This window comes from Lithobates pipiens, unplaced genomic scaffold (assembly GCF_037356315.1).
Source record: "Lithobates pipiens isolate NorthernLeopardFrog02 unplaced genomic scaffold, aLitPip1_a1.2 Scaffold_22, whole genome shotgun sequence".
NCBI lineage: Eukaryota > Metazoa > Chordata > Amphibia > Anura > Ranidae > Lithobates > Lithobates pipiens.
In genome coordinates this window covers 97,414,396-97,437,455 of record NW_027507784.1, presented here as the reverse complement: position 1 = coordinate 97,437,455, position 23,060 = coordinate 97,414,396, and the positions used below count along the sequence as shown (strand labels likewise).

At 42.6% G+C, this 23,060-nt stretch overlaps 1 protein-coding gene across 1 annotated transcript in view; it reads right to left on the bottom strand.

Annotated features, from left to right (window-relative positions):
• PPIG (peptidylprolyl isomerase G) overlaps window positions 1-23,060 on the bottom strand; it is a 40,773-nt gene that overhangs the window by 11,861 nt on the left and 5,852 nt on the right. Inside the window, exons 3-11 of the mRNA XM_077447947.1 lie at window positions 21,385-21,459; window positions 17,262-17,369; window positions 16,187-16,231; window positions 9,358-9,445; window positions 4,312-4,341; window positions 4,086-4,231; window positions 3,576-3,765; window positions 556-714; window positions 345-414 (exon numbers count right to left, since the gene is read on the bottom strand). Coding sequence (XP_077304073.1) covers window positions 345-414; window positions 556-714; window positions 3,576-3,765; window positions 4,086-4,231; window positions 4,312-4,341; window positions 9,358-9,445; window positions 16,187-16,231; window positions 17,262-17,369; window positions 21,385-21,459 — 911 coding nt within the window. The remainder of the gene's footprint in view (window positions 1-344; window positions 415-555; window positions 715-3,575; window positions 3,766-4,085; window positions 4,232-4,311; window positions 4,342-9,357; window positions 9,446-16,186; window positions 16,232-17,261; window positions 17,370-21,384; window positions 21,460-23,060) is intronic.

Here is a 23,060-nt window from a genome sequence, read left to right as displayed (position 1 = left end):
AGAGGAAGTCGTACCTGAAAATCCAAAACTCTCCCTGCTTCATTCATTTTAAGGACCTGTGCTTTCGGTACACCTTACCTCTTAAACTTTACCCTATCAGTCATTATGGTGGTAGGTCCGAAATAAGTTAAGCACTGCTCCTCTAGGACCACCTCCACACAAACATTGGAGAACGAGGTATTGTAAAAGGCAGTACTGGAGAAAAATAAGCTACAGGGTGCCCAATGACAAGATTGGTTACTAGTCCTTTGCCTTGTACTTGCCTTTTTGGAGTACAGCACTTTGAGAGCCCAGATTGACTGGTTTGGAAAACAAGGATACGTGTTAATATAATTAAAACTTACTCTGGGGCCTCTTCCTTTAATTTTTCTTCCAGACCTCGTTACCAACAGTCTTCTCTGGTAAAGGGAATTGCTAAAACACAAAATATACAAAATCAAAACGAATGCAGGAAATACACACCATGGAGCTACAGTTTAGACAGTAAACACCATCAGTCTACAGCTTTTCATATGCAAAGCCATTCTTGGACAAATAAATAACTAAACCACTTGCTTTTCCCTTTCTCGTTCTCTGTCAATGGCTCTTGCTTCTTGCTCATCAACTCTCTGTGGACTCCTCCTCATTAAGAACTTGTTCTCTGGCACAGTGGGGATCTCTTCTGGACGTACAGTGGATGTGACTTGAACCTCATCTTCATGTTCACTCTCAGAACTAAGGAGCATTTGAAGTTTTGACAAAAAACAAAAAAACAAAACACAAATCCATAAGTAATGAAAAACCAAGCATGCCTACGAACCATCTAGATTTATTTAAAAGAAAATCGTGAAGAGCAACAATCATACACAAAAGTGCAGTAATGAAGGGCAAGTGGTTATCAAAATACTGCATACTGCTTGCTAAAGACTACTCTGTTCTCTGTAAATAAAAAAAGTTACGTTTCTGACACTTTCATTCGGCTAACACCAACAACAAGCTAAGGAACAACTTTGCTTGATTTATAAAATAGGATATCATTTCAAAACTTGATGCTGACGAAAAGACAAATGTAACCAACATGGACCTGTACTCAAATACTGCCCCAATCTCTTGCACAACTACATTAACACATGGTAAACAGGCAGTATAAATAACCCTTAACTTAAAGTGATAGTAAAGCTTTTTTTTTTTTTATTAAAATATTAAACCTGTGTAGAGGATGACATTTTGGACAAAATGTCATACGCATGTAAATTTAGTTTTTGGTCTCAGAACAATAAAGGTTCTGGGGGTTAATTGTGTAGGTAGGCCTTAACACCAGTCTGGCCAGGCTGTGTTTGGAAGTTCTTCCTTGTCATGTGAACAGTGAGGTGCACATGACAGGCCAGAACCACGTCTGGTTGGACGTTTAGGTATCGGCCTTCTCGAAGCCAATCAGTGAAAGTGCCAGGGCCCGCTGAGGAGTCTGGGAAGGGATACTTAAGCGGGTGTGGGTCACGTGTTCGGGGTTCTGGAGTTGTTCGAGAGACCCGTGTCTTTTGTTCTGGCTCCATGACCGGGGTAGCCCCGTGAGGGGTCCCAGTCATGGGGTGTTCGACACCCCGCAACATGTTCCTGTCGGTGGCCCCTGATAGACATGCCTGGTCTAGAGTAGGGATCCGCCCGTTCCCGAGTCTCGGAACCTGCTGGTCCGAGGCACAGTAACTGAGGATTCAAAGTGTCTGGGTGTGCTCTCGGCTTGGAGGGACACCACAGCTCGTGGAAGTGACCGGGGAGGACTCTTCGCAGGAGGGCCAGCAAGTGGCATCCTGAGAAGTGCCTGGTTACCGAGTTGAGAAGGATATGGACGAATTCACACTTTTCCAGTACCATTGAGGAGACCGGAAACGTTCCAGGTACGGAGAAAAAAAGGTTCCCGTTCACCCTTAGTTGATTGCTCAAGTTTGAGTCAACGTGCTGACTGCCATGATCTCTGGCTAGAGATCTGTTCAGCCTTGAAGTACCCAGCTGCGAGTGGCTACTGTCTGGGTGCAAATAGAGACTTCGCTAGACCTGCAGTTCAAGGTGCTTGAGTTCTTCACCTGTGCCCTCCGTTCCCTAAGAGACTGTGTTATTTGAGAGTTATTACTGCAAAATAAAACCTTTTAAAAAGAAGACTTCATCTGTGTCAGGGTTCAAGTCCTTGGGTATCAACCCTGGGAACCCCTAGGAGTGGAAAAGCAGGCCAAGAGAAGGTAACTGGTAAGCCCATAAAAAGTCAAGGCCGCCCTGCAACGGGTTATGGTCGCTACACCTGTTTATACTTATCTCCTCTGTGTAGTGGTATTGCACAGAGCACCCCCGATCCTCTTCTCGGGTCCCTCTGCCAATGCTCCTGGCTCCTCTTCAGTGAGTGCCCACCATAGAAAGCCACTGCCTATAGGGGTGCTCGTGAGTGCTTGCTCCTGAGCTGCCCTGTCTGCATCTATAGATACAAACACACCCTTGTCAGAATTTGATTCACAGTAGTGGGAGCCAATCTACCCAGTGAGGAGGGAGAGAGCTGTTATTCTCGTGCACATTGCTGGACAGAGATTGGTAAAACCTTAAGCCTTTAGAATGCGACTAATGCTAGGCACTGGTCAAATAACCACAAAAGAAAGCCTTGAGCAGTTTTCTAAAAGGTAACAAAAATTATGCCAATTTATGAGCTTAAAGTGACACATTTTTTCTGTTTAAAAACAAACATGTTATACTTACCTCCTCTGTGTAGTTGGTTTTGCACTGAGCAGCCCAGATTCTCCTTCTCAGGTCCCTCTTCGGCGCTTCTGTCCCCTCCCTCCTATTGAGTACCCCCACAACTAGAAGCTTGCTATAGGGCAGCGACGGCAAACCTTGGCACCCCAGATGTTTTAGAACTACATTCCCCATGATGCTCTGGCACTCTGCAGTTACATAGTTAGTCAGGTTAAAAAAAGACACAAGTCCATCCAGTTCAACCTTAAAAACAAATAAATAAAATAAAAAATAATCGTACAATCCAGATACCCAATTTTATGCCCACAATTGTGTAGTTGAGCATCATGGGAAATGCAGTTCCAAAACATCTGGGGTGCCAAGGTTCGCCATCACTGCTATAGGGGCACCAGAGTTGAGCCAGTTCCGTGTCACCATTTAGAACCTTCTCTCCCCTCTGGCTCACTGACTTTGATTGCCTGAAGCGAGAGCCAGTGGTGCTTCGTTGCCCCAGACAGCAGTCTCTCGTGCAATATCGCTGGATCAAGATGGGGCTCAGGTAAGTATTAGGGGGGCTGCTGCATACAGAAGGCTTTTTATCTTAATGCATAATTATAAAAAAAATAAATAAAATTCATCTGCCTTTACAACCACTTTAATTGAACAGATATTTCATACTAAAAATTTTAACACCTTTAAACTATGCTTTTAATAGAAGAGAAGCTAGTATGCCAGTCAGTACCAGATTTCCTCAGCAGCAGGAATACATCATAAAACATAAGTCATTTACAAGGACAGGGAAGACATTTTTGAAATACTACAATAAGGTTAAGTAATGTGAAATTACTACATAGCAGATGTTTTCCTTAAAAGAAATGTACCTTTTCTTGTTCTTTTTTCGCTTCTTCTTCTCCTTCTTCTGCTTCTTGGAAGTTTTCTTGTGCTTTTTCTTCTTTTTTTTAGATTTTCCTTCCTCTTCGGAGTCTGATGATGAATCAGAGGAATCAGACCCACTTGAATCTTCTGTGTCACTGGAAGAGGAAGATTTGTGCCTCTTCTTCTCTTTCTTAGCTAAAACCAATGAGAAACACCAATCATTAGATATGGGCAGCACACAATACAACACAATCAGTTACAATGAACCATCTGTTATAGCCATTACCTACAAAGCCAAAAGTTCCCAACCAATGCTGAAGTTTGCCCAACTCCTAGAAGCAGTGAATGCTTTAGAGAAAGCATGTCACTGTGAAAGATACAGGAAGCATCCACTCTGCATTGAAACAAGCAAGGCTTTCTGTAGTTAGACATACTCCAATACTGGATGGGGGTCTCAGATGTGACAGGTAACAGCCGCCATAACATGATTTATGTCGGAATGTCACAACACTCACATTTAGATTTCTGAACCTGAACAAGTTCTCCACAATTCTGTATTCTGACTTCTGCACTTGGTCTGCTAGAAGCATCAGTTTTTTGATTTTCAATCTCTCTTACAAATTCTTGACCAGACACGACTTGACCAAAAACAACATGGAGCCTGTAAATTGTGGATGAGGGGGTAACAATCAGTGAAATGAAAACACATTTGTTACAACAAAAAATAAATAAAAAATTTACCCATCCAAGTGAGGTGTTGGCTTTGTTGTTCTGCGAATGCAAAAAAAAAATAAAAAATACAAAATCAGATTCCAGATGCTTATAGAAAAAGGAATAGGAAAATGCAATTTAACAACTATATTTACAAATGTTGATCTGCTGGAAAATTCTCTCTGGGTCAACGGCCACTACCAACCTTATTCTCCAACAGGGTCAATTGCTACCAATATTCATACAAATGGCCTATCTATAACTAAGACGGTTAAATTAAATCTTTAGTGTATGTTTGAGGTTCACAGATTTAAAGGCTTGAAGGGTATCTAATCCCAAAAACAAATCATAAAATATATGGCATCTTACTAGTCCTGTTAAGGAAGCGATGGGGAAAATAGGATTTTTATAACAGCTTACCTGTAAAAATCCTTTTCTTGGAGTACATCACAGGACACAGAGCCTTAAAGTGGAAGTAAACTCCCCTATCGTTTTCAGCAAAGGGAGCTGCCATCTTTGACTCTGTTTAATCTTCAACTGCTATGGTGCTGCACATGTGATTCGTTATGACACCAGCCATTGGATGGTTTTATAGTTTGGCTGAGAGCACAGCCAATGTGCAGTTAGCATTCCCGGCATGCTTTTTTTTTTTTTTTAACTGTTTACATCGATGGGTTTACTTCCACTTTAATTACTTAATGGGTTATAGCCACCTTCAGATGTTGACACTGGTATACCCAATACAGGAAGTTGACTCCCCTATATAACCCCTCCTCCTTCCAAGAGTACCTCAGGTTTTTGTAGCCAAGCAATATACTTAAAGCCCATAAAGAGGGGCAGGACCTCCGTGTCCCATGATGTACTCCAAGAAAAGGATTTTACAGGTAAGCTGTTATAAAAATCCTATTTTCTTTATCGTACATCATGGGACACAGAGCCTTAATTACCTAATGGCACGTCCCATAGCAATGCTACTTGAGGGGAGGGAGACCCAACCTGTAAGGCACCCCCAGACCCGAGGACTTATACTGCTGCCTGCAGCATACTGCGCCCAAAGGAGATATCCTCATTCCTTCCTACATCCACTTGGTAAAATTTTGTGAATGTATGCACTGAAGACCAAGTAACGGCCTTGCAGATCTGAGCCATGGAGGCCTGGTGACGCACTGCCCAAGAAGCAATAACCGCTCTGGTAGAGTGCGCCTTAACTTGAAACGGGGGAATTTTACCCTTTAAATCATAAGCTTGAATTATACTTGTCAAATCCACTTAGTGATAGTAGATTTTGATGCTGCCTGCCTTTTTTAGGATCCTCTGGCAGAATAAATAAGACATCAGTCTTACGAATCTGAGCAGGTGCCTTTAAATAGATCTTCACTGCTCTCGCCACATCAAGACAATGTAGTGACTTCTTCCCTGGAATCCACATCACCCCTTGCATAAAACCCCAGACTAAAGAATGCGTAGCAAGCGGACTTTGAAATAAAATTGATAAGGCTGAGACTTGGCCCTTAATAGTACTCAAGGCCAATTTCATCTCTACGCCCAATTGTAGAAAGGCAAGAATTCTGCCTATGACAGATCTCAGAGGGTGCCAACCCTTGGATTCACATCAGGAAACATAAGCCTTCCAAACTCTATAATATATAGTTCTGGAAGCTGGTTTCCTTGCATCAATTAAAGTTGAGATAACTGGCCTGGAAAGCCCACGTTTCTTCAGAATGTGGGTTTCAATAGCCAGGCTGTTAAATTTAGTATGTATTGGGTATACCAGTGTCAACACCTGAAGGTGGATATAACCCATTAAGTAATTACTTAAGGCTCTGTGTCCCATGACGTACGTTAAAGAAATTTAGTTTCCTTGTCACTTCCTTAACACTTGACTGAAAGCAGAAAGATTATCTTATTTGTAGTCTAGCCTGGGTGGCTACCATTGCTCACACCACAGATACAGTGTGGGAGTAAGCATAGCAAACAAAGGGACAGGGAATGCATTTTGAACAGGATTACCAAGTGAAAATAAAAAAGGAAAAAAAACAAACAAATACATTCACCTCCTCTAAAGACTGATAAGCTGCAATATAACATAAAATTTTTTATGTTTAGATATTCATTAAGCAATTTAGATGGTGAAGTTAACTTTACCCATAGAGTGCTGTGAATCTCTAAACCAATATGTTTTCCAAGATCTATTTATTACAGTGGGTGACCTTCTGAAACTGACCAATTTGGTGGTATAAAATGAAGATAGAGAGGAATTCACTGTAACCTAGGTTAAATGTCACATACCAGGTGCGTCACTTTTCATTTAGTCTACTTTAAACAAAAAAACAAATTTTACATAACTGGTAAAGTTAAATACAGACACCAGGGAGAATTAGGGAAGGTTAGAGTGAGGGCAGGGTGGGGAGTAAAAGGAACTCTGGGAACACAAAGGATAGAGAGCGCAGCACAATCTAAAATGCAGTACGACCACAGTTTAATGTATAAAAAGGTAAGAACACTCAGAAGGTTAAAGCCACCACCAACATAAATGATGAATGTAGTATTCATCCTCTCTACTCTTGGATGGTAGCTGCTGGTGTGTCTGTGGCCAGAGGTCTGGGGGTGCTGGTGGCTTCCTGGTTTACTCTGGAGACACTTGGGGGCATTGATGACGTACCGGAAGGCAAGCTGGCAAGAGGGGAATCCAAACGGATGGATAAAATGTCATTGGTTAAGGACCCGGCGGCCCCTTGACCAATAATTGCTGGCATTCTTTTCTTTACATTTCAGCTGTTAGTAAGTAAATACCCTTTTTAAACGCTTGATCACTGTCTGGTAACCTTGTTGCTGCAGCTTGGCATTGCATGCTCTTGCTCAGTCTGATCTATTGAGACCCCCATATCTTTTTCCCCTCCTCAACTCCCCCAGAGGTTCCCCCCCTAGCAAAAAACTTGTTTGCATATGCTTAGCTCCCACGTGCATTGCTTTACATCTTTCAATATTAAAGTGGTTGTAAAGTCAGAAGGTTTTTCATCTTAATGCACTCTATGCATGAAGATAAAATAGCTTCTTTGCGCAGGAGCCAGCCCAGCACCCCCTAATACTTCCTTGAGCCCCACCTGCCTCTAGCAATGTCTATGAGTTCCTCGTTCACACGGGACTCTCCTCCCGACTGGCTGAGACAGCAGCGGCGCTATTGGTTCCCACTGCTGTCTGTGTTGCTATGGCCATTTGCATAGTGACTTTATTGCAATAATATGGCTTTAGATATATTATTTAAGAACATGTTTGCAGAAGTTTTTTTCCCTTCATTGACATGTAAATAAACCAGATTTATAGGTTTTGGAGCTGAGCAGAGGAAGTTGGTAGGCAGGAAGTTGGTGGGAGGGGCTTGTGGAGTTTTTGAAAGAAACACGTGTTCGGAAAAGAGATGGGTTTGGAAGGACAATGAGGAAAGACATGGCTACCAGAAGCTGGAGAATTTTGGAGATGCTTTTGAGTTGGACTGAGCAAGGAACCATGAAGGACATTATATCTTAAACCCTAAATTGAGTCTTTTTTTTTTTTTTTTTTTTTATTATATATATTTTTATATTTGTAGGGATATTTTTGTAAGCTATGTTGTATTGTGTATTCTACAGTTGTATGTGCAGCTTTCCTGTTTAGTAAAGCATTGATACACTACAGAAGTCTAAGCTTCCTTGGTTTTACCGCAAGAACCGTAATAGATAAGACGCAAAGCAAAACACTGTCAAAGTCAGTTAGCCAATCAGGAAAGAGAGGGGGCAGGGTCAAACCAGGGCTCCACCTTGACTCAGGTGCCCCCATAGCAAGCTGTTTGCTGTGGGGGTGCACTTGACAGGAGGGAGGGGCCAGGAGAGCCAAAGAGGGATGAAAGAACAGGAGGTTTCGGGCTGCTCTGTGCATAACTACTACACAGAGCAGGGAAATATAACAAGTTTGATATTTTTAGAGAAAAAAAATAAAAATAATGAATAAAAACAGACTTTACAATCACTTTAAAGAGGAAGTAAACCCTGATGGGTTTACTTCCTCTTTTTTTCCCTGCAAAGGTAAAGCATAATGGACTACTATGCATCGCATAGTAGCTCATTATGTGTCACTTACCTGACACAGGAGCCAGCGAAGTCGCCGCTGATCCCTGTAGTCCGCCGCGTCCATCTTGCTGGTGGCGTCTCGCAGCTCCGACCAATGACAGCGGCGAAGCCGCGATGACGTCACTCCCGCGCATGCGCACGGGAGTCGCGCCTCGCAGCTGTCATACGGCGAGGCCGCAATGACGTCACTCCCGCGCATGCGCACGGGAGTCGACAAATTTGGCAAATCCATTCTTGGACTTGCCGCATTTAGTGCGCATGCGCGCCGCTGTCTACGGCGCATGCGCCGTAGACAGCGGTGCCCATTTTCGGGCAAATATCTCCTAAACCATATAGGTTTAGGAGATATTACTTGGACCTACAGGTAAGCCTTAATCTAGGCTTACCTGTAGGTCAAAGTTGTTTGGAAGGGTTTACTTCCATTTTAAATCTTTTCTGCCACATAGCTGCTCACCCCTGTATTTTATTAAGGTCTTCTTGTAAAGTTGCTATATCCTGGTGTGAAGTTATTGCCCTCTTTAGCTTTGTATCATCATCAAACTTCTTTTGGAAAACAAAGTACAACACACACACATAATAAATATATATATATATATATATATATATATATATATATATATATATATATATATATATATATATATATATATATATATATATATATATATATATATATATATATATATATATATATATATATATATATTTTTTTTTCAACTATTTATATATTTGGCAACCTTCCTTCAACAAAAGGGGGATAAAAAAAAAACATGTTCGGTACATGTATAAATTGCATTTGTTTTGCTTTAGTATTATGGAGCTATTAATCTCATCTTGCTCAATAGGTAGACTAAAAAACATTGAATCTCTTTGGTGTAAAGCTTCTTGAAAATAAAGGTAACATGCATTTTAGAGAACAGCTTGTAATTTTGCCCTATTTCAATTATATTAACTGAGGTTCGCCAATACATACATAAAAAACTGTGAGCCATTGGTGTCCTTGCCCCGGTTGGCCATGGAAAGGAGGAATTCCTTGGTGTGTTGAACAGAGAAGTTCTCATCTGAAAGGTTAGAGAATCCATTTTAACATACATTGTCAGAAACTGAACAGATTATAAACCTACATAAATTAGGCCAACCACAGTACAACTCAAAATGTTTACCCTGTAGATGCCCTTTATCCACTTGCTGCAAATGGACATACCCATATGTCCTTGGGATACGGTGGTTCTACCAGGGCCATGGCTGCCTTCATCATCCTGGTGCCTTTACATTTTTTTCCCCCCTTTAAGAGCTGGTGATGCTCTAAAATGTAAAAGTGATCCAGTGGCTGTATAGTCAATTGGATCACTTTTACTGGGGAGCCCAGAACTGAAGCCAGCAGTTGGGGTTCCCCAATCAACTCAATGGTCTATGAAACTGGAAGCGACAAGGATTTTGTCACTTCTGGTTTCAGGCTTGTTGTATAGAGTACCTATCACTGTCCATGCCATCACAAGGGATGTTGCTCATCCTTTAAAATCAATAAAAGTTGATTATGTAAAAAAAAAAAAAAAAAAAAAAAAAAAGAAGGTGTCCCCCCACCCTCATGCTCAAAAATGAATGCATACGTAGGTCCCACAAGCAACTGTAAATGGTGGTTATACCACACAAGGTATCTATGTGAATGTGGCAGCAAGCGATCAAATGAATAAGTTAATGGATGGCCACTTTTTTCATTAGAACAGTTGAGGATGAACACTAAGGCAATTGGTAACCAAAAAAGGGGAGGCAATCAGATTATTATCTCACATGTTCAAATAAAGCATTAAGCAATCATAATTTGAATCGGCATGCTTTAAAATACATAACAAAAAATCCCCAAAAATCTCTTGAAATATTTAGCCTTTAACACCATGAAAATCTGCCACTTAAAAAGGGATTGTAAACGATCCCTTTGTAAAAACAACCCATTAAATTTAAAGTAGAGATGAAAAAAACATTTTGTGTTCCAAAAAACAGCCCTTGAGACCTTATCTCCAGTGCGAGGCGGAGCTTGGGAAACAGCTTTGGAAAATGCTTATATATATAAAAAAATAAATAAATAAAAAAATAAAAAAAAAGTGTTCTACAGATGGCATTACACCCTGGCCAGATTTGCGAGTTTTATGTTCCGTCGGTGTCCCCAAGAGGGTACAATGGCGCACATCTGGTGGGCGTGCCCCAGGGTGTGCAGACTGTGGGTCAGAATTTACACGCTCCTTCGCAACATTTTCAATACCAACCTAAAGAGGGACCCTTTTGAGGCCCTTCTGTGGAAATGGATTACAGAACTACTTCGCCAACTGACGTCGCATATTTTTACTGCAACTAAATTGACCCTAGCAAGAGCCTGGGAAACTCCAGCCCTCAATTTCAAAGCAGTTAAAAACAGAGCAAATTACATTATAGTAAACGAGAAACTGACAGCCGTGTCAGATACTCATGACAAATTCCTCCGGGTATAGCAACCCTGGGTGGCTCATAACCACCCTTCACATTTGACCAAGCGCTCCTGTCTCTCTAGTACGCCTCTGCCCCCACCCCGTGGGCTCTGCCCCCTTCACTGCCTTGCACACCTATCCTATTCTTTCTTTGGTTTTCCTCCTTTTCACTGCTTCTTCCTATCTTTTTTATGCCTCTCTGACCCACAGACCTGGCCCTGCTGGAATTGGAAAAGGCTCATTTTTGAATAATGGCATACACTACCTTTCCATTTAGTTTTTTCTCTTTTTGAAAGGTTATGTTTTAAAACATTGACACGTTTTTTTTTTCATATGGCTCTGCAAGACCACTAGCATGTGAACCTAATCTAGGGTGCTACCATCTTATCAGGACTTACGAGTGCATGACAACCTCTTGCTGACCAAATGTGATCGCCCTTGGATTTCCAAGAGCTTGCTTACATTTCTGAATCTCGGTCTAACTTTCTTGATACCTGAAGTTTTTACAACTATTTCTCTATGTTGTGTCCATCACGGTTTCTGTATTATCCTGTTGATTTGTATTTTCTATAAAACCCTTTGTACAAGAAAAAAAACATTTTGCAAAGATAAAACACCCTTTTTCCCCCCTTTTTTATAAGTGATCACATGCTCTGTTCTCAGATGCATAAGAGCTGGGGGAGGAGGAGAAACAGCAGCACAATGCGCTTTCCAGTGAATGACTGTGTAGCTGGGCTGTCAGGACAAGTCTGATCATTGGAGGAGAGTGGAGTCCCCAGTATAGCTAGGGAACTGAGCACAGTGTGCACTCCTGCTTAGTGTGGTCAGTTTTTAATAGGAGGGACTGGCAGGAACACCAGGGATATCAAAAAGGAAGCAACACAAAGAACAGGATACTTTTTCATACGAATACATGGGGTCCCCTACTTACAAACATCCAACTTACAAATGGAGGGAGATAACAGGAAGTAAGAGGAAATCTACCTCTAGGAAGGGAAATTCTCTCCTGTAAGAGTTAATATGGGAAAAAGGTGACTCCACTGATGCTTCATCACCAATCCTTGTTTCCCTAACAGCCCGAAATTTCAAAATCCAATTATCATTGGGACAGAAAGTGAGGTGAAATCTTCTGTACAGGGGCACAGACCCTTCCCTATGTTATCCAAAAAGCTTAAAAATAGATTTTTTTGGCTGGAGCTACACTTAAAAAATGTACCTGTTCCGACTTACAAACATTCAACTTAAGAACTAACCTATAGTCCCCATCTTGTTTGTAACCCGGGGGCCCCTGTACATAGTACAGCAGGCACATATGAGGAATATTAAGTGTTGAGGTAACAAACACTTTAACGTAACATTAAACCCTCCGGTTTTTTAGTACTTGTAGCAGCCGATTTCATTACTTATGGAGTATGCAGATTCGTTTTTTATTATTAGTCCTTGCCTAGGTTCCACTTTAACCTGGTACCATGACCGTTGCCCCAGGTTTCCCATTTCAGGGTGTCTGCTTTCTTTTGAGGCCTTCTATGGAGCCATCCTGGCATGCAGGGACTAGAGATGTGTCTCCCTATACTGTGTGCATCAATACACAGCCCTGTAGCATAGGCTAGCAAGGCAAGGCCCTACTCCTCCAAGCCAATAGACTGGAGATAGCACTGTCCACTGTGGACTCTTTCCCGTCAAGAGAAGAAGCTCAGGGAAGCTGCACTAAGAGCAGGAGCCAATAGCATTGAAGGTCTCAAATGGCAATTGCTTGGGCAAGAATTGTAACAAATAGATTACCGAGGAATGTCAATTTTATTGTGCTCAATGTTAAGCAAAACCACAAACCCCTTTTTTTCTTTCAATCGTTTTTATTAATTTTTCAAAACAGCATACAGAACATTATGCCCAGATATTCATCAAAAGATTGTTAAAACAGGGATGCAATATACAATGTGCTTGTTGAGGAAGGAATCATGATCCAGGACACCTTAGGTTTTAGATGTCTGGGGATTTCCCCAGATAAGTCAGTAAACAACCATGTTTTGGCCTCTCTGAGTATATTTTGTCCTGTCACTGAATAGATCAGGTTGAATATTCTGATCCAAAAACGTCGGACCTGCGGGCAAGACCACCAGACATGATACATATTGCCTTCCTGTCTGCACCCTCTGAAACAAAGGGGTGAGGTGCCAGGGTATAGATCAGCTAGCCTTGTAGGGACAACGCGCTAGCACCTTCCTTTTTTCTTTTCTTTTTTTTTAACCCCACATAACAAACATGTCATACTTGCCTCCACTGTGCAGGTCATTTTGCACAGAGTGGCCAGATCCACGACTTCTGGGGTCCCCCAGCGGCGCTGGTAGCTCCACCCCGCATTGAGTGTGTACGTTGGAGAAGGTTCTTCTAAGGTGCGGGCACACTCCCGAGTCCTGCATCTGTGTACATTCACACAGAATGCAGCACTCGGCCCCGCCCCCCGGCTTCAAGTCATTGGATTTGACTGCTAGCAGCGGGAGCCAGTAGCTGCGCTGCTATCAATCTATCCAATCAAGAGCTGAGACAACAGGCAGAGAGGAAGAGCGCATCTCTGCTGAGGGAACAAACAAGCACAGGTGAGTAAAGGGGGCGGTCAGTGTCAGAAGTTTTTTTTCACCTTACTGCATAGGATGCATTAAGGTGAAAAACCACAAGGGTAAAAGTATTTCAATGACTTAAAATCTAAGTCTTTTGGGAAGATTTACTATTAGAATTTTGAGAGAAAATATTCTATTACCGTATATACTCGAGTATAAGCCGAGATTTTCAGCCTCTTTTTTGAGGCTGAAAGTGCCCCCCTCGGCTTATACTCGAGTCATCGCTGTCTGCCCGCTCGATCAGCGTGTCGAGCAGACAGACAGCGGCCATTCTGATTCAAAAGCCGCGCCTCCGGCTCCGCCTTCGCCTGTGATAGGCGGAACACTGAATTTCCCAGCAGCCTGTGTTCCGCCTATCACGGGCATCTTCTCATCCTCGTACTACGGACGAGGATGATACGACGTCCGTGATAGGCGGAACACAGGCTGCTGGGAAATTCAGTGTTCCGCCTATCACAGGCGAAGGAGGAGGCGCGGCTTTTGAATTTTACAATGGCCGCCGAGAAGAGCGGCGATCCTGGAAGGACGGAGGAGGCTCGGGACGACGGCTCGGGACGGAGGAGGCACGGGACGGCGGCTCGGGACGGCGGCTCGGGACGGCGGCTCGGGACGGCGGCTCGGGAATTGACTTTGTGGGTATTAGTCTAGCAGAGCTCTGTGCAAGGAGCAGTATAAAGGTAAGAAAAGGGATCCTCCCGTCAAGTTCTCCTTAATTATTTTGCTGATAGCGATTAAGAAAAGTAAGGGCTGTTTTAGAAGTTAATTGATCAACCTCTGTGTGCATTGTATTGTGTGACTGGTATAAGTGTAAAATGATTTCATAAACACTGGTAAGCTTTAAAGTGCAGCAAGTCCATACAGGATTTCTACACATACTAATTGGCATTGTAGATTCAAAAACAAACAAACTATAAACTATGTCCTTATTCTCCAATAATAATCCATACAAATCCCCTACATAATGGCCGGTGATCTATTTTTTCATGAAATAGTTTCTCACTGTGGGTTTTGCTTCCTTGTAATGCCAAATCTTTCCTTTCCCCCATATCTTTTTGATTGGAGCAAGCAGTGCACATTAGTCGTAGTCACACAAGGCTGCACGGACACACACACACAAGGCTGCACGGACACACACACACAGGGATGGATGGATGGACACACACACACAGGGATGGATGGATGGATGGATGGACACACACACAGGGATGGATGGATGGACACACACACAGGGATGGATGGATGGATGGATGGACACACACACAGGGATGGATGGATGGATGGACACACACACAGGGATGGATGGATGGATGGACACACACACAGGGATGGATGGATGGACGGACACACACACAGGGATGGATGGATGGACGGACACACACACAGGGATGGATGGATGGATGGATGGACACACACACAGGGATGGATGGATGGACGGACACACACACAGGGATGGATGGATGGATGGACGGACACACACACAGGGATGGATGGATGGATGGACGGACACACACACAGGGATGGACGGACACACAGGGATGGACAGCCATGTCTCACCCTCGGCTTATACACGAGTCAATAAGTTTTCCAGTTTTTTTGGGGGTAAATTGGGGGCCTCGGCTTATATTCGGGTCGGCCTATACTCGAGTATATACGGTATTTCCTATATGTAGCACTGCAACCGTTTTGTTGTAAAAAAGGTCAAGCCCAGTTGGCTTTGTCTCATGTGTGCATGCAAACAGTGCAGTAAGTTTCCATAATTTACACTTTCACCTGTGGAGACCTACTGGCACCCAAATATAAATCATGTTAGTGTCCGAGACGTGTGGGTACTGAAAATCTGCAAAGAACCTTAAGCAGGCCACACATGGATCAAATTTCAGAAGAATATTCTTACAAAAATCTTAAGAATTGTGTACCATTAGTGGGCTGCAGCAACAGCAAATTTTCGTGCGGCTGTCAAATTTGAGTGATCCGGCATGTTGGAAATGTTTGGAAAAACAAATTCATTTGTTATCAATGATGGGAGAATCATGCAAGAAATAATTGAAAAAGAAATGCGCATGCACACAAGAAAAATTCCCAAAAAGAAGATTCCCAGCAGAAGTTGAAATTGAAGGCTTAGTTGGTTGAATTTCTAAATAAAACGGTGGCACCATTGGATCACAAAATGCACAATTTTACTGATTTTCGAAAGAAAAGTCGTTCGGAATTCGAACCATGTACTGTCTGCATCACATACTGTATTTGCTGTCAGAATCCCCCCCCCCCCCTCTACAAATTCTTAATTTAGCAAAGAAGCAGTTACCAGTACATCCAAACAAAATAGAATAAAATGCAACCATTGGCACAAAATAACCATAAACTTCTGATGATCATGACAGCTATACAGAAAAGTAATGCGAGGTTGATGATACAGACTAGGTAAGGTTTAAAAAAAGAAAAAAATTATTCATATCACAGTCAGAGTCATTCCATCAATGAAGAGATACGCATGAGTAAAGACTAATTCAATAGGGAGGGTATAGAAGCTGGAGATGAACCTCATTCAATAAAAAAGGGTAAAATAGTCACAATGACAGCAAATACAGTATACACAGCATACCTATGGCAAAAGGCAGAGTTTATGTAATGGGAAAGGGAATAAAGAGACGAGTTGAGTGAAGCAGAGAAATGGGGTGGGGGGTTGTCGTCATAATTTAAACATAAATCTGAATCTTATTACCTTCAAAAAATCCTCCATATATTGATTCTCCTCCTCTTCCATTGCCTAAAAAAAAAATAAAAAAAAAATAAATAAATAAATAAGAAATTAACTCTTCAAAAAGAGCAAACAAGTGGAACACTAACAGGAACACATGTGTAAGCAATTACTACACTATGAAAGTAATGCCAGGATAGTGACAATACCACCACTACCCCCAAAAACGTAACATATTAATGTCACAGTGTGTTCTGAAGTACCTTATTGCCTATGGCTGTATTACCAATTTTACAGTGGCATTTAAAAAGGGCAAGTTGAACTTTACAGAAAAATCTGTAAGGTGAATTTACACAGAACCCCCTCCTCAACATCACCCCCCTCCCTGCTGACCTGCAGCTCAGCAATCTTACGCTCTGAACCACGGTATAGCCGCCTAACCGCTCCGGGGGTTTAGAAATCCCCAGAGCTTAATCTAAATGTACTCCCGTCAGGAGGTATATTTAGGAGCATGCCAATTGGTCAGCGCAGCATAACCCGCCCTCTCAGCGGGGAAGAGGGAAAACTGAGGGGATTTCTAAGAAGCTCCTGAGCTGTCAGGCAGCTATGCCGGGACTCATAACGGGTGATCGCTGCGCTTTAGGTCGGTGGGGGGGGGGGGGGGGTTGAGTGAGGAGGGGGTCCTGTGCAAGTTCATCTTACAGATTTCTCTGTAAAGATAGACTTGTCACGAACATCGCTAACCCAGCAGTGAAGATGGAAGCACCAAGAGCGGTGACAGCTCAGTGCTGAAGGGCTTAATTTCACAGGCAAGTCTGTCCTAATGTGTGAATATGCAGTGCTAGTATGCAATAAACCACCTGGGTCTAATTTTTATTTTTTTAAAGAAAATTTAGGAATTACTGCTTTAACGTGTATAGAATCCATTCTGTATAACGTAAAGTTCAAACATTGGCCAAAAAAAAAATAAAAAAAATAATAAAAAAAAACCCCTTAACTTGGAAAAATGTATTGCTAGTAGCAACCACCTTGGTGTGACAAGGTTCTTGTATGTTAGATATTTGCATAGTGAATTAAATCAAGCAACATGTGTCATTACCTTCACTAAAATCTCCTCCCTGAACCATGAAATCCTTTACCACTCGATGGAACAAGCAGTTTTTGTAATGCAATGGCTTCTGTGTGCTTTTCCCAATACCCTTTTCACCTAAGAATAAAAAAAAACAAAAAAAAAAAAAAGTCAAGTAAATTTAACACGCCAGAAATATGAATCATGTAAGGACTATTGAAATGGAAATGTCAATGCACAAATCTTTTCCTCCAGCTGTCGATTAACAAAAAATTATCTCTAAACATTTCTGATATTACCAATAACTGCCATACAGTACAAAAAATCAGTACTATGAGAAATACAGGACATGCCATTGGTTAGCTGACTGGCTATTATGGATTTTCATTCTCAAACCCACACTCCCAGGTCACTGACCTGAACCAAGCATCTTGATTAGAATGTTAGAGTGCAGTCACACCTTCGGATCTGCGCATGTGCTCAGGACTGAAGTCAAAGGATTAGCATGGCGGTCAAGCATTAAGATGTCAGCAGCAAAAGTAGCTCCTGTATTTAAGGACCACATCTTTTTAAGAGCAATTCTAAGCAACAGGAACCATAATCCATAGTGATGGGCTTGGGTTTACTTTGAACCTGGAAGTTAGATTTAGTTGCTGGGCCAATGGGTAGGGAGCAGAGATTTTCTGCCCCGCAGCTTCACATACACAAAAGGGAAAATCTCCTGCCCATGTGCTCATTGGCCCTGAAACAACCGCAAAGGACAGGGTTCGGACCACACCCAACCTCATCCCTAGTTAATCAGTAAACTACTAATCCTATTCAGGTAACACTGCAATCTACCAGTTTTGTGCAATTCACAGAGGCCAGAATTCTGAGTAACTTAAAAGGTCACCACCTGGACTTTATTTTCTGAAGTCTGCGGTGTGCAGATTTCTTTCTGCAGGTTCCTAGTATCACTACTCTCATTCAAAACATACAAGGCAGGCTTGAAACTGAAAACATTAGCACTGACATTTTGTTGAAATCAGTTTTTCTGTACACTACATACAGCAGTGGTGTATAGGCTCATCACAGGACTCGACAAACCCCAAGCACCAGGTTGCTGCGGTGAGTAGAAATTGCGTCCTGGTGCCTGGGCTTTTGTTGTCGACTTCAGTGACTGTAGCTTGGGGGGGGTGAAAAGCAAGTTAGGAGTGATACGCGGCTGTATGGAAGTAGGAGGAGCAGGTCGGGGGGAGAAGCGGAGTGGCGCCCCTGGCAGGAAGTGTCCCCTGTGACACCAAGGCGATGCAGACTTGAGCCTCCCACCCCAGGCTCCTTCTACAGGATCACTCTGTGTGGGTCAAAGCTGAGCATGGGCCCGGCGGAGCTGCACTGGCTCCGAGCCAAACAGCCGGAACTGGTGCAGTTACCTATTAGTGCCTCCTCATCGGTGAAGAAAAAAAATGTTTATTTTCAAAATTTTATAGCAGAAGTGAAAAAATCTTTTAGGTCTTTTTTTCATGTAGTGAAAGAAGCGGTGTGATAAAAATTTATAGAAATTTTGTATGGGTACATTGTTGCATGACTGCGCAATTGTCAGCGACAGCCCTGAAAATTGGCCTTTGCAGGAAGGGGGTAAAAGTAACCAGTAAACAATTTTATTATTTTTTTTTAAATACTAAAAGGCTCCTCGACTGAAAAGCAAATTTATCAAGCCCTGTATTATCACTCCTGTATCTCAGGGATTGTCAGACTATAAAACAGAACAGTACACTACAGCAGGGCCTGGACGAAAAACCAAAGGACTATTTATGGTCTAAGGCTGTGTGCCATATAGGCATCTTCAGGCCAGAAAGAGTTTCTACACTCTTCTACTACAACAATCACATCTTATGTTTTCTTAAATGAAAACCTGTAGTGAGGAAGTATGGAGCCTGCCACTGATTACCTATGCCAGCTGCAAGTGTTTTGTAAACTGTATGTAGAAAGGAGTGGTGTGGGAGCACACGCAAGTAGAGTACCAGTAAGCCTTGAAACAGATCAAGTTACCATTAGCGAGCAAGGCGAAAGTGCCTCAAAGCAGTGTTGCAGGCTTTTTTCATTTCTTAATCACTTACGGATCGCCCGCCGTCGTTTTACATTGCTACTTCGAAGAGGGCTATCGTTGTTATGGCAGCAGCTAGCTTAACCCTGGTATCGTCATCTTCAACGAGCGGTCTGCTTTCAGATAAAAGTGGTCTCTTCCCGCAAGATCACTTTTAATCAGCAGTGGGAGAGGCCCCCCCCCCACACCTCCTGCCGTGCTCCAGTGCCCTCGGTAGTGGCGGAGGCGATCGCGTCCGCTCCCTGGCTTAGTAAGGAGACGAGTGAGAGGGAAGATGCCCACCCATCTCTATATCATTGCAGGGCGGATGCGATGTCAAATTGTCACTTCCACTTATAGCTCTTAAAGGACCCTTTTGCCCCCACCACCACCCCCCCATGACTTTTTTTTTTTTATATAAAATTGCATTTTTGTGTAAATATGAGACCTGAGGTCTTTTTGACCCCAGATCTCATATTTAAGAGGTTCTGTCATGCTTTTCCTTGTAATCATGTAATACGAATAAAAGTGACAACTTTTTTAAAAGAACAGTGCAAAAATAAAAAGGTAAAATAAATAAGAAAAATAAATAATGGTTTTAAATGCGCCCCGTCCTGCCGAGCTTGCATGCAGAAGTGAACACATACGTGAGCAGCGCCCGCACATGAAAATGGTGTTCAATCCACACACGCGAGTTATAGCCGAGATCGTTAGAGCGAGAGCAATAAAATTTAAACTTCGCCCATGTATGTGTACAGGTATCTGCACCCACTTCCGGCGTAGATTCTGCAGAAGGTACGCCCCTTTCCTCAGAATCTACGCCCCTTTCCGAAAGTCCCCCGCTGCCTGCTGGGAAACACACGGATCCCAGAGACAGCGGGGACCATCCTTATTGTGCAGCGCGACTCGCGCAAGTGCAGTAGGGAACCGGGAAATGAAGCTGAAAGGCTCCACTTCCTGATTCCCATACCCAAGATGGCGGCGGCAGCACCCGAGAGACGATCGAGAGATCGGCTTCGGGTGCCGACATCGCGGGCACGCTGGACAGGTAAGTGTCACTATTTGAAAAGTCAGCAGCTGCAGTATTTGTAGCTGCTGGCTTTAAAAAAAATAAAATAAAAAAATAAAAAGCGGACTCCCGCTTTAAGAGGTTAAAATCAGCAGCTACAAAAAGTGTAGCTCCTGACTTTTAACAGACACTCACCTGTCCCACGGTTCAGCAATGTAGTCACACAGAACATCACTCCTCTCTGCAGTGGTTCCATTGAAACTGTGGGCAGCTGGTCGTGATAACTTGCAGCTTCACGGCCGGACACGTACTGTGTGCGTTGCGCTCCCCGAGTGGACAGGCAATCTTCTGGGACCTGTGACATGTCCCAAAAGATTGCAGAAAGGGAGGGGCAGCCAAGGGGGAGGAGAGGAGTCACCACCTAGGCGGCCCCTAATCGGAAGTGGGACAGGAAGTCCCACGCTAAACTAGTCACCCACTCCCCCCCAAAAAAAATTAAATGCCAAAATGTGGCATGCAAGAGGGCGAGGAGTACTGGAACTCCGCTTTAAAGTTGTAAGGTTTTATTTTTGTAATTTTTTTTTTAAACTAAAATAAAAGGTTATAAAAGTAGTATTTGTATCTTTAGTGTGCTGCTGTCATATTTTACAATTATGATTTTGCTTTAGTGCAGCGAGAGGATTTCTTTTATTGTGTTTTTCAAAAAAAGGAGGAGGTTTTACCTGCCTGCCCTGGGCAAGGGTATTGCACAGAGTGGCCCTGGACCTCCTTTTCTAGGCTGCACTTTGGCTGGCTCTGTGCACTCTGCCTCTTCTCTGTGTGCCACCATAGCAAGCTACTTGCTATGAGGGCACACTCCCAGGCTGGGCTGAGGGCATACATAAACACACAGAGCAAAGAGGACAGAGCAGGGGTTGGACCCAACTGGATCTGACTGACAGCGGAGGCATACAGAGAAGACCTGCAGATGGGCACAGTGTTGGATCAATGTAGGACTTGGATAAGTACTTAAGGAAGGGGAGAAGGAACATAGTAAACAATGGAAAATGTATGTTACATTGAGAGCTGTATTAACTAACCTGTGCAGAGACATCGGAAATTTTCACATGTTTTCGGACAAATATCTGTAAACAGCTCAAAGACAACTCTTCCAACTGCAAGTAAACCATGAACAAATTAAATATCTTCATTATTTACCTAGGCTAAAATGAGAACATCAGGAACAAAGTGAACACAAGCCATTCTTATATATACACATTTGTTATTAAAGTAACCAGTGATGAACAAGATGCATCATGGTAAGCAAGGGCTAGAACAATCTAAAAGCTGTCTCAGCAGCCGAATTTTTTATTTTTATTTTTAAATAAAATAAATCAGCCCCTCCGATTGCAAAATAGATTTGTTATATTTAAAAACAGAAGAAGAAAAAAAAAAAAAAATCTTAAAACTGAGTGTTATCAGTTTAACTGCCTGGCAGTGAAAAATAGGATTTTTATAACAGCTTACCCTTAAAATCCTTTTCTTTGAAGTACATCACGGGACACAGAGCCATAGTAATTACTATGTGGGTTATAGGCCACCTTCAGGTGATGAACACTGGCACACCCTAAACAGGAAGTTGCCTCCCTATACAACCTCTCCCACTACTGGGAGTACCTCAGTTTTTGTAGCAAAGCAATACACGTGTATACCAGAAAGAGGGGAGGGACCTCTGTGTCATGTGATGAATATGATTTTACAGGTAAACTGTTATAAAAAATCCTATTTTCTTAAACGTACATCACGGGACACAGAGCCATAGTAACTACTATGTGGGATGTCCCAGAGCAATAACAACTGAGGGGAGGGAGACATAACCAAAGTAGGGCAACATGATATCAGAGGACTTATACTGCTGCCTGCAGAACACATGCTCAGGTCTTTTTACATCCACCTGATAGAATCTGGTAAATGTATAGACTGAAGACCAAGTTGCGGCCTTGCAGATTTGAGCCATGGAGGCTTGGTGATGCACTGCCCACAAGAACCCATTTAGAAAATAGTAGATTTTGATGCTGCCTGTCCTTTTTTTTAAGACATTCAGGCAACACAAACAAAACATCAATTTTTCAAATCTGAGCAGTCGCCTTCAAAGAGAGTTCCCCTTAAAAAAAAAAAAAAAAAAAATAATAATAATAATAATTAAAAGTCAGCAGCTACAAATACTGCAGCTGCTGACTTAATAATCAGAACACTTACCTGTCCCAGGTTCCAGTGATGCGGGGGAACGAAGACCCGCTCGTCCCCCCTCCACTCGGCGGCATCGGCATTGCAACTGTGGGCACCTGGCTGTGGCTTCACAGCCAGGCACCCACTGAGCATGTGCGAGCAGCGCCTCACGCTGCGATTGGCTGCGTAGTCATCTGGGATCCGTGTCCCAGATGACTGACAGGAGGGAGGGGGCAGAGCTGAGCCTTCCTGCGCCGAGGGGAAGTGATGTCACGAACCCAGGCACTGAAGGAGGCAAACTACGAGGGCAAGTTAAGAAGAAAAAAAAATTCCCAAATATTTTTTTTCTTAATTTTTTTTTTTAGGAATTTTAAACTTTTTTTTTCTGTGTGGACCACCACTTTAAGTAGACCTTGACTGCTTTCACCACATAAAGACAATGTAGCAATTTTTCTTCCATAGAACAGGGTTCTGGAAAATGAAAGTAGAACAATATTCTGATTTAGATTAAAAAAAAAAAAAAAAAAAAAAAACTGACACTACCTTC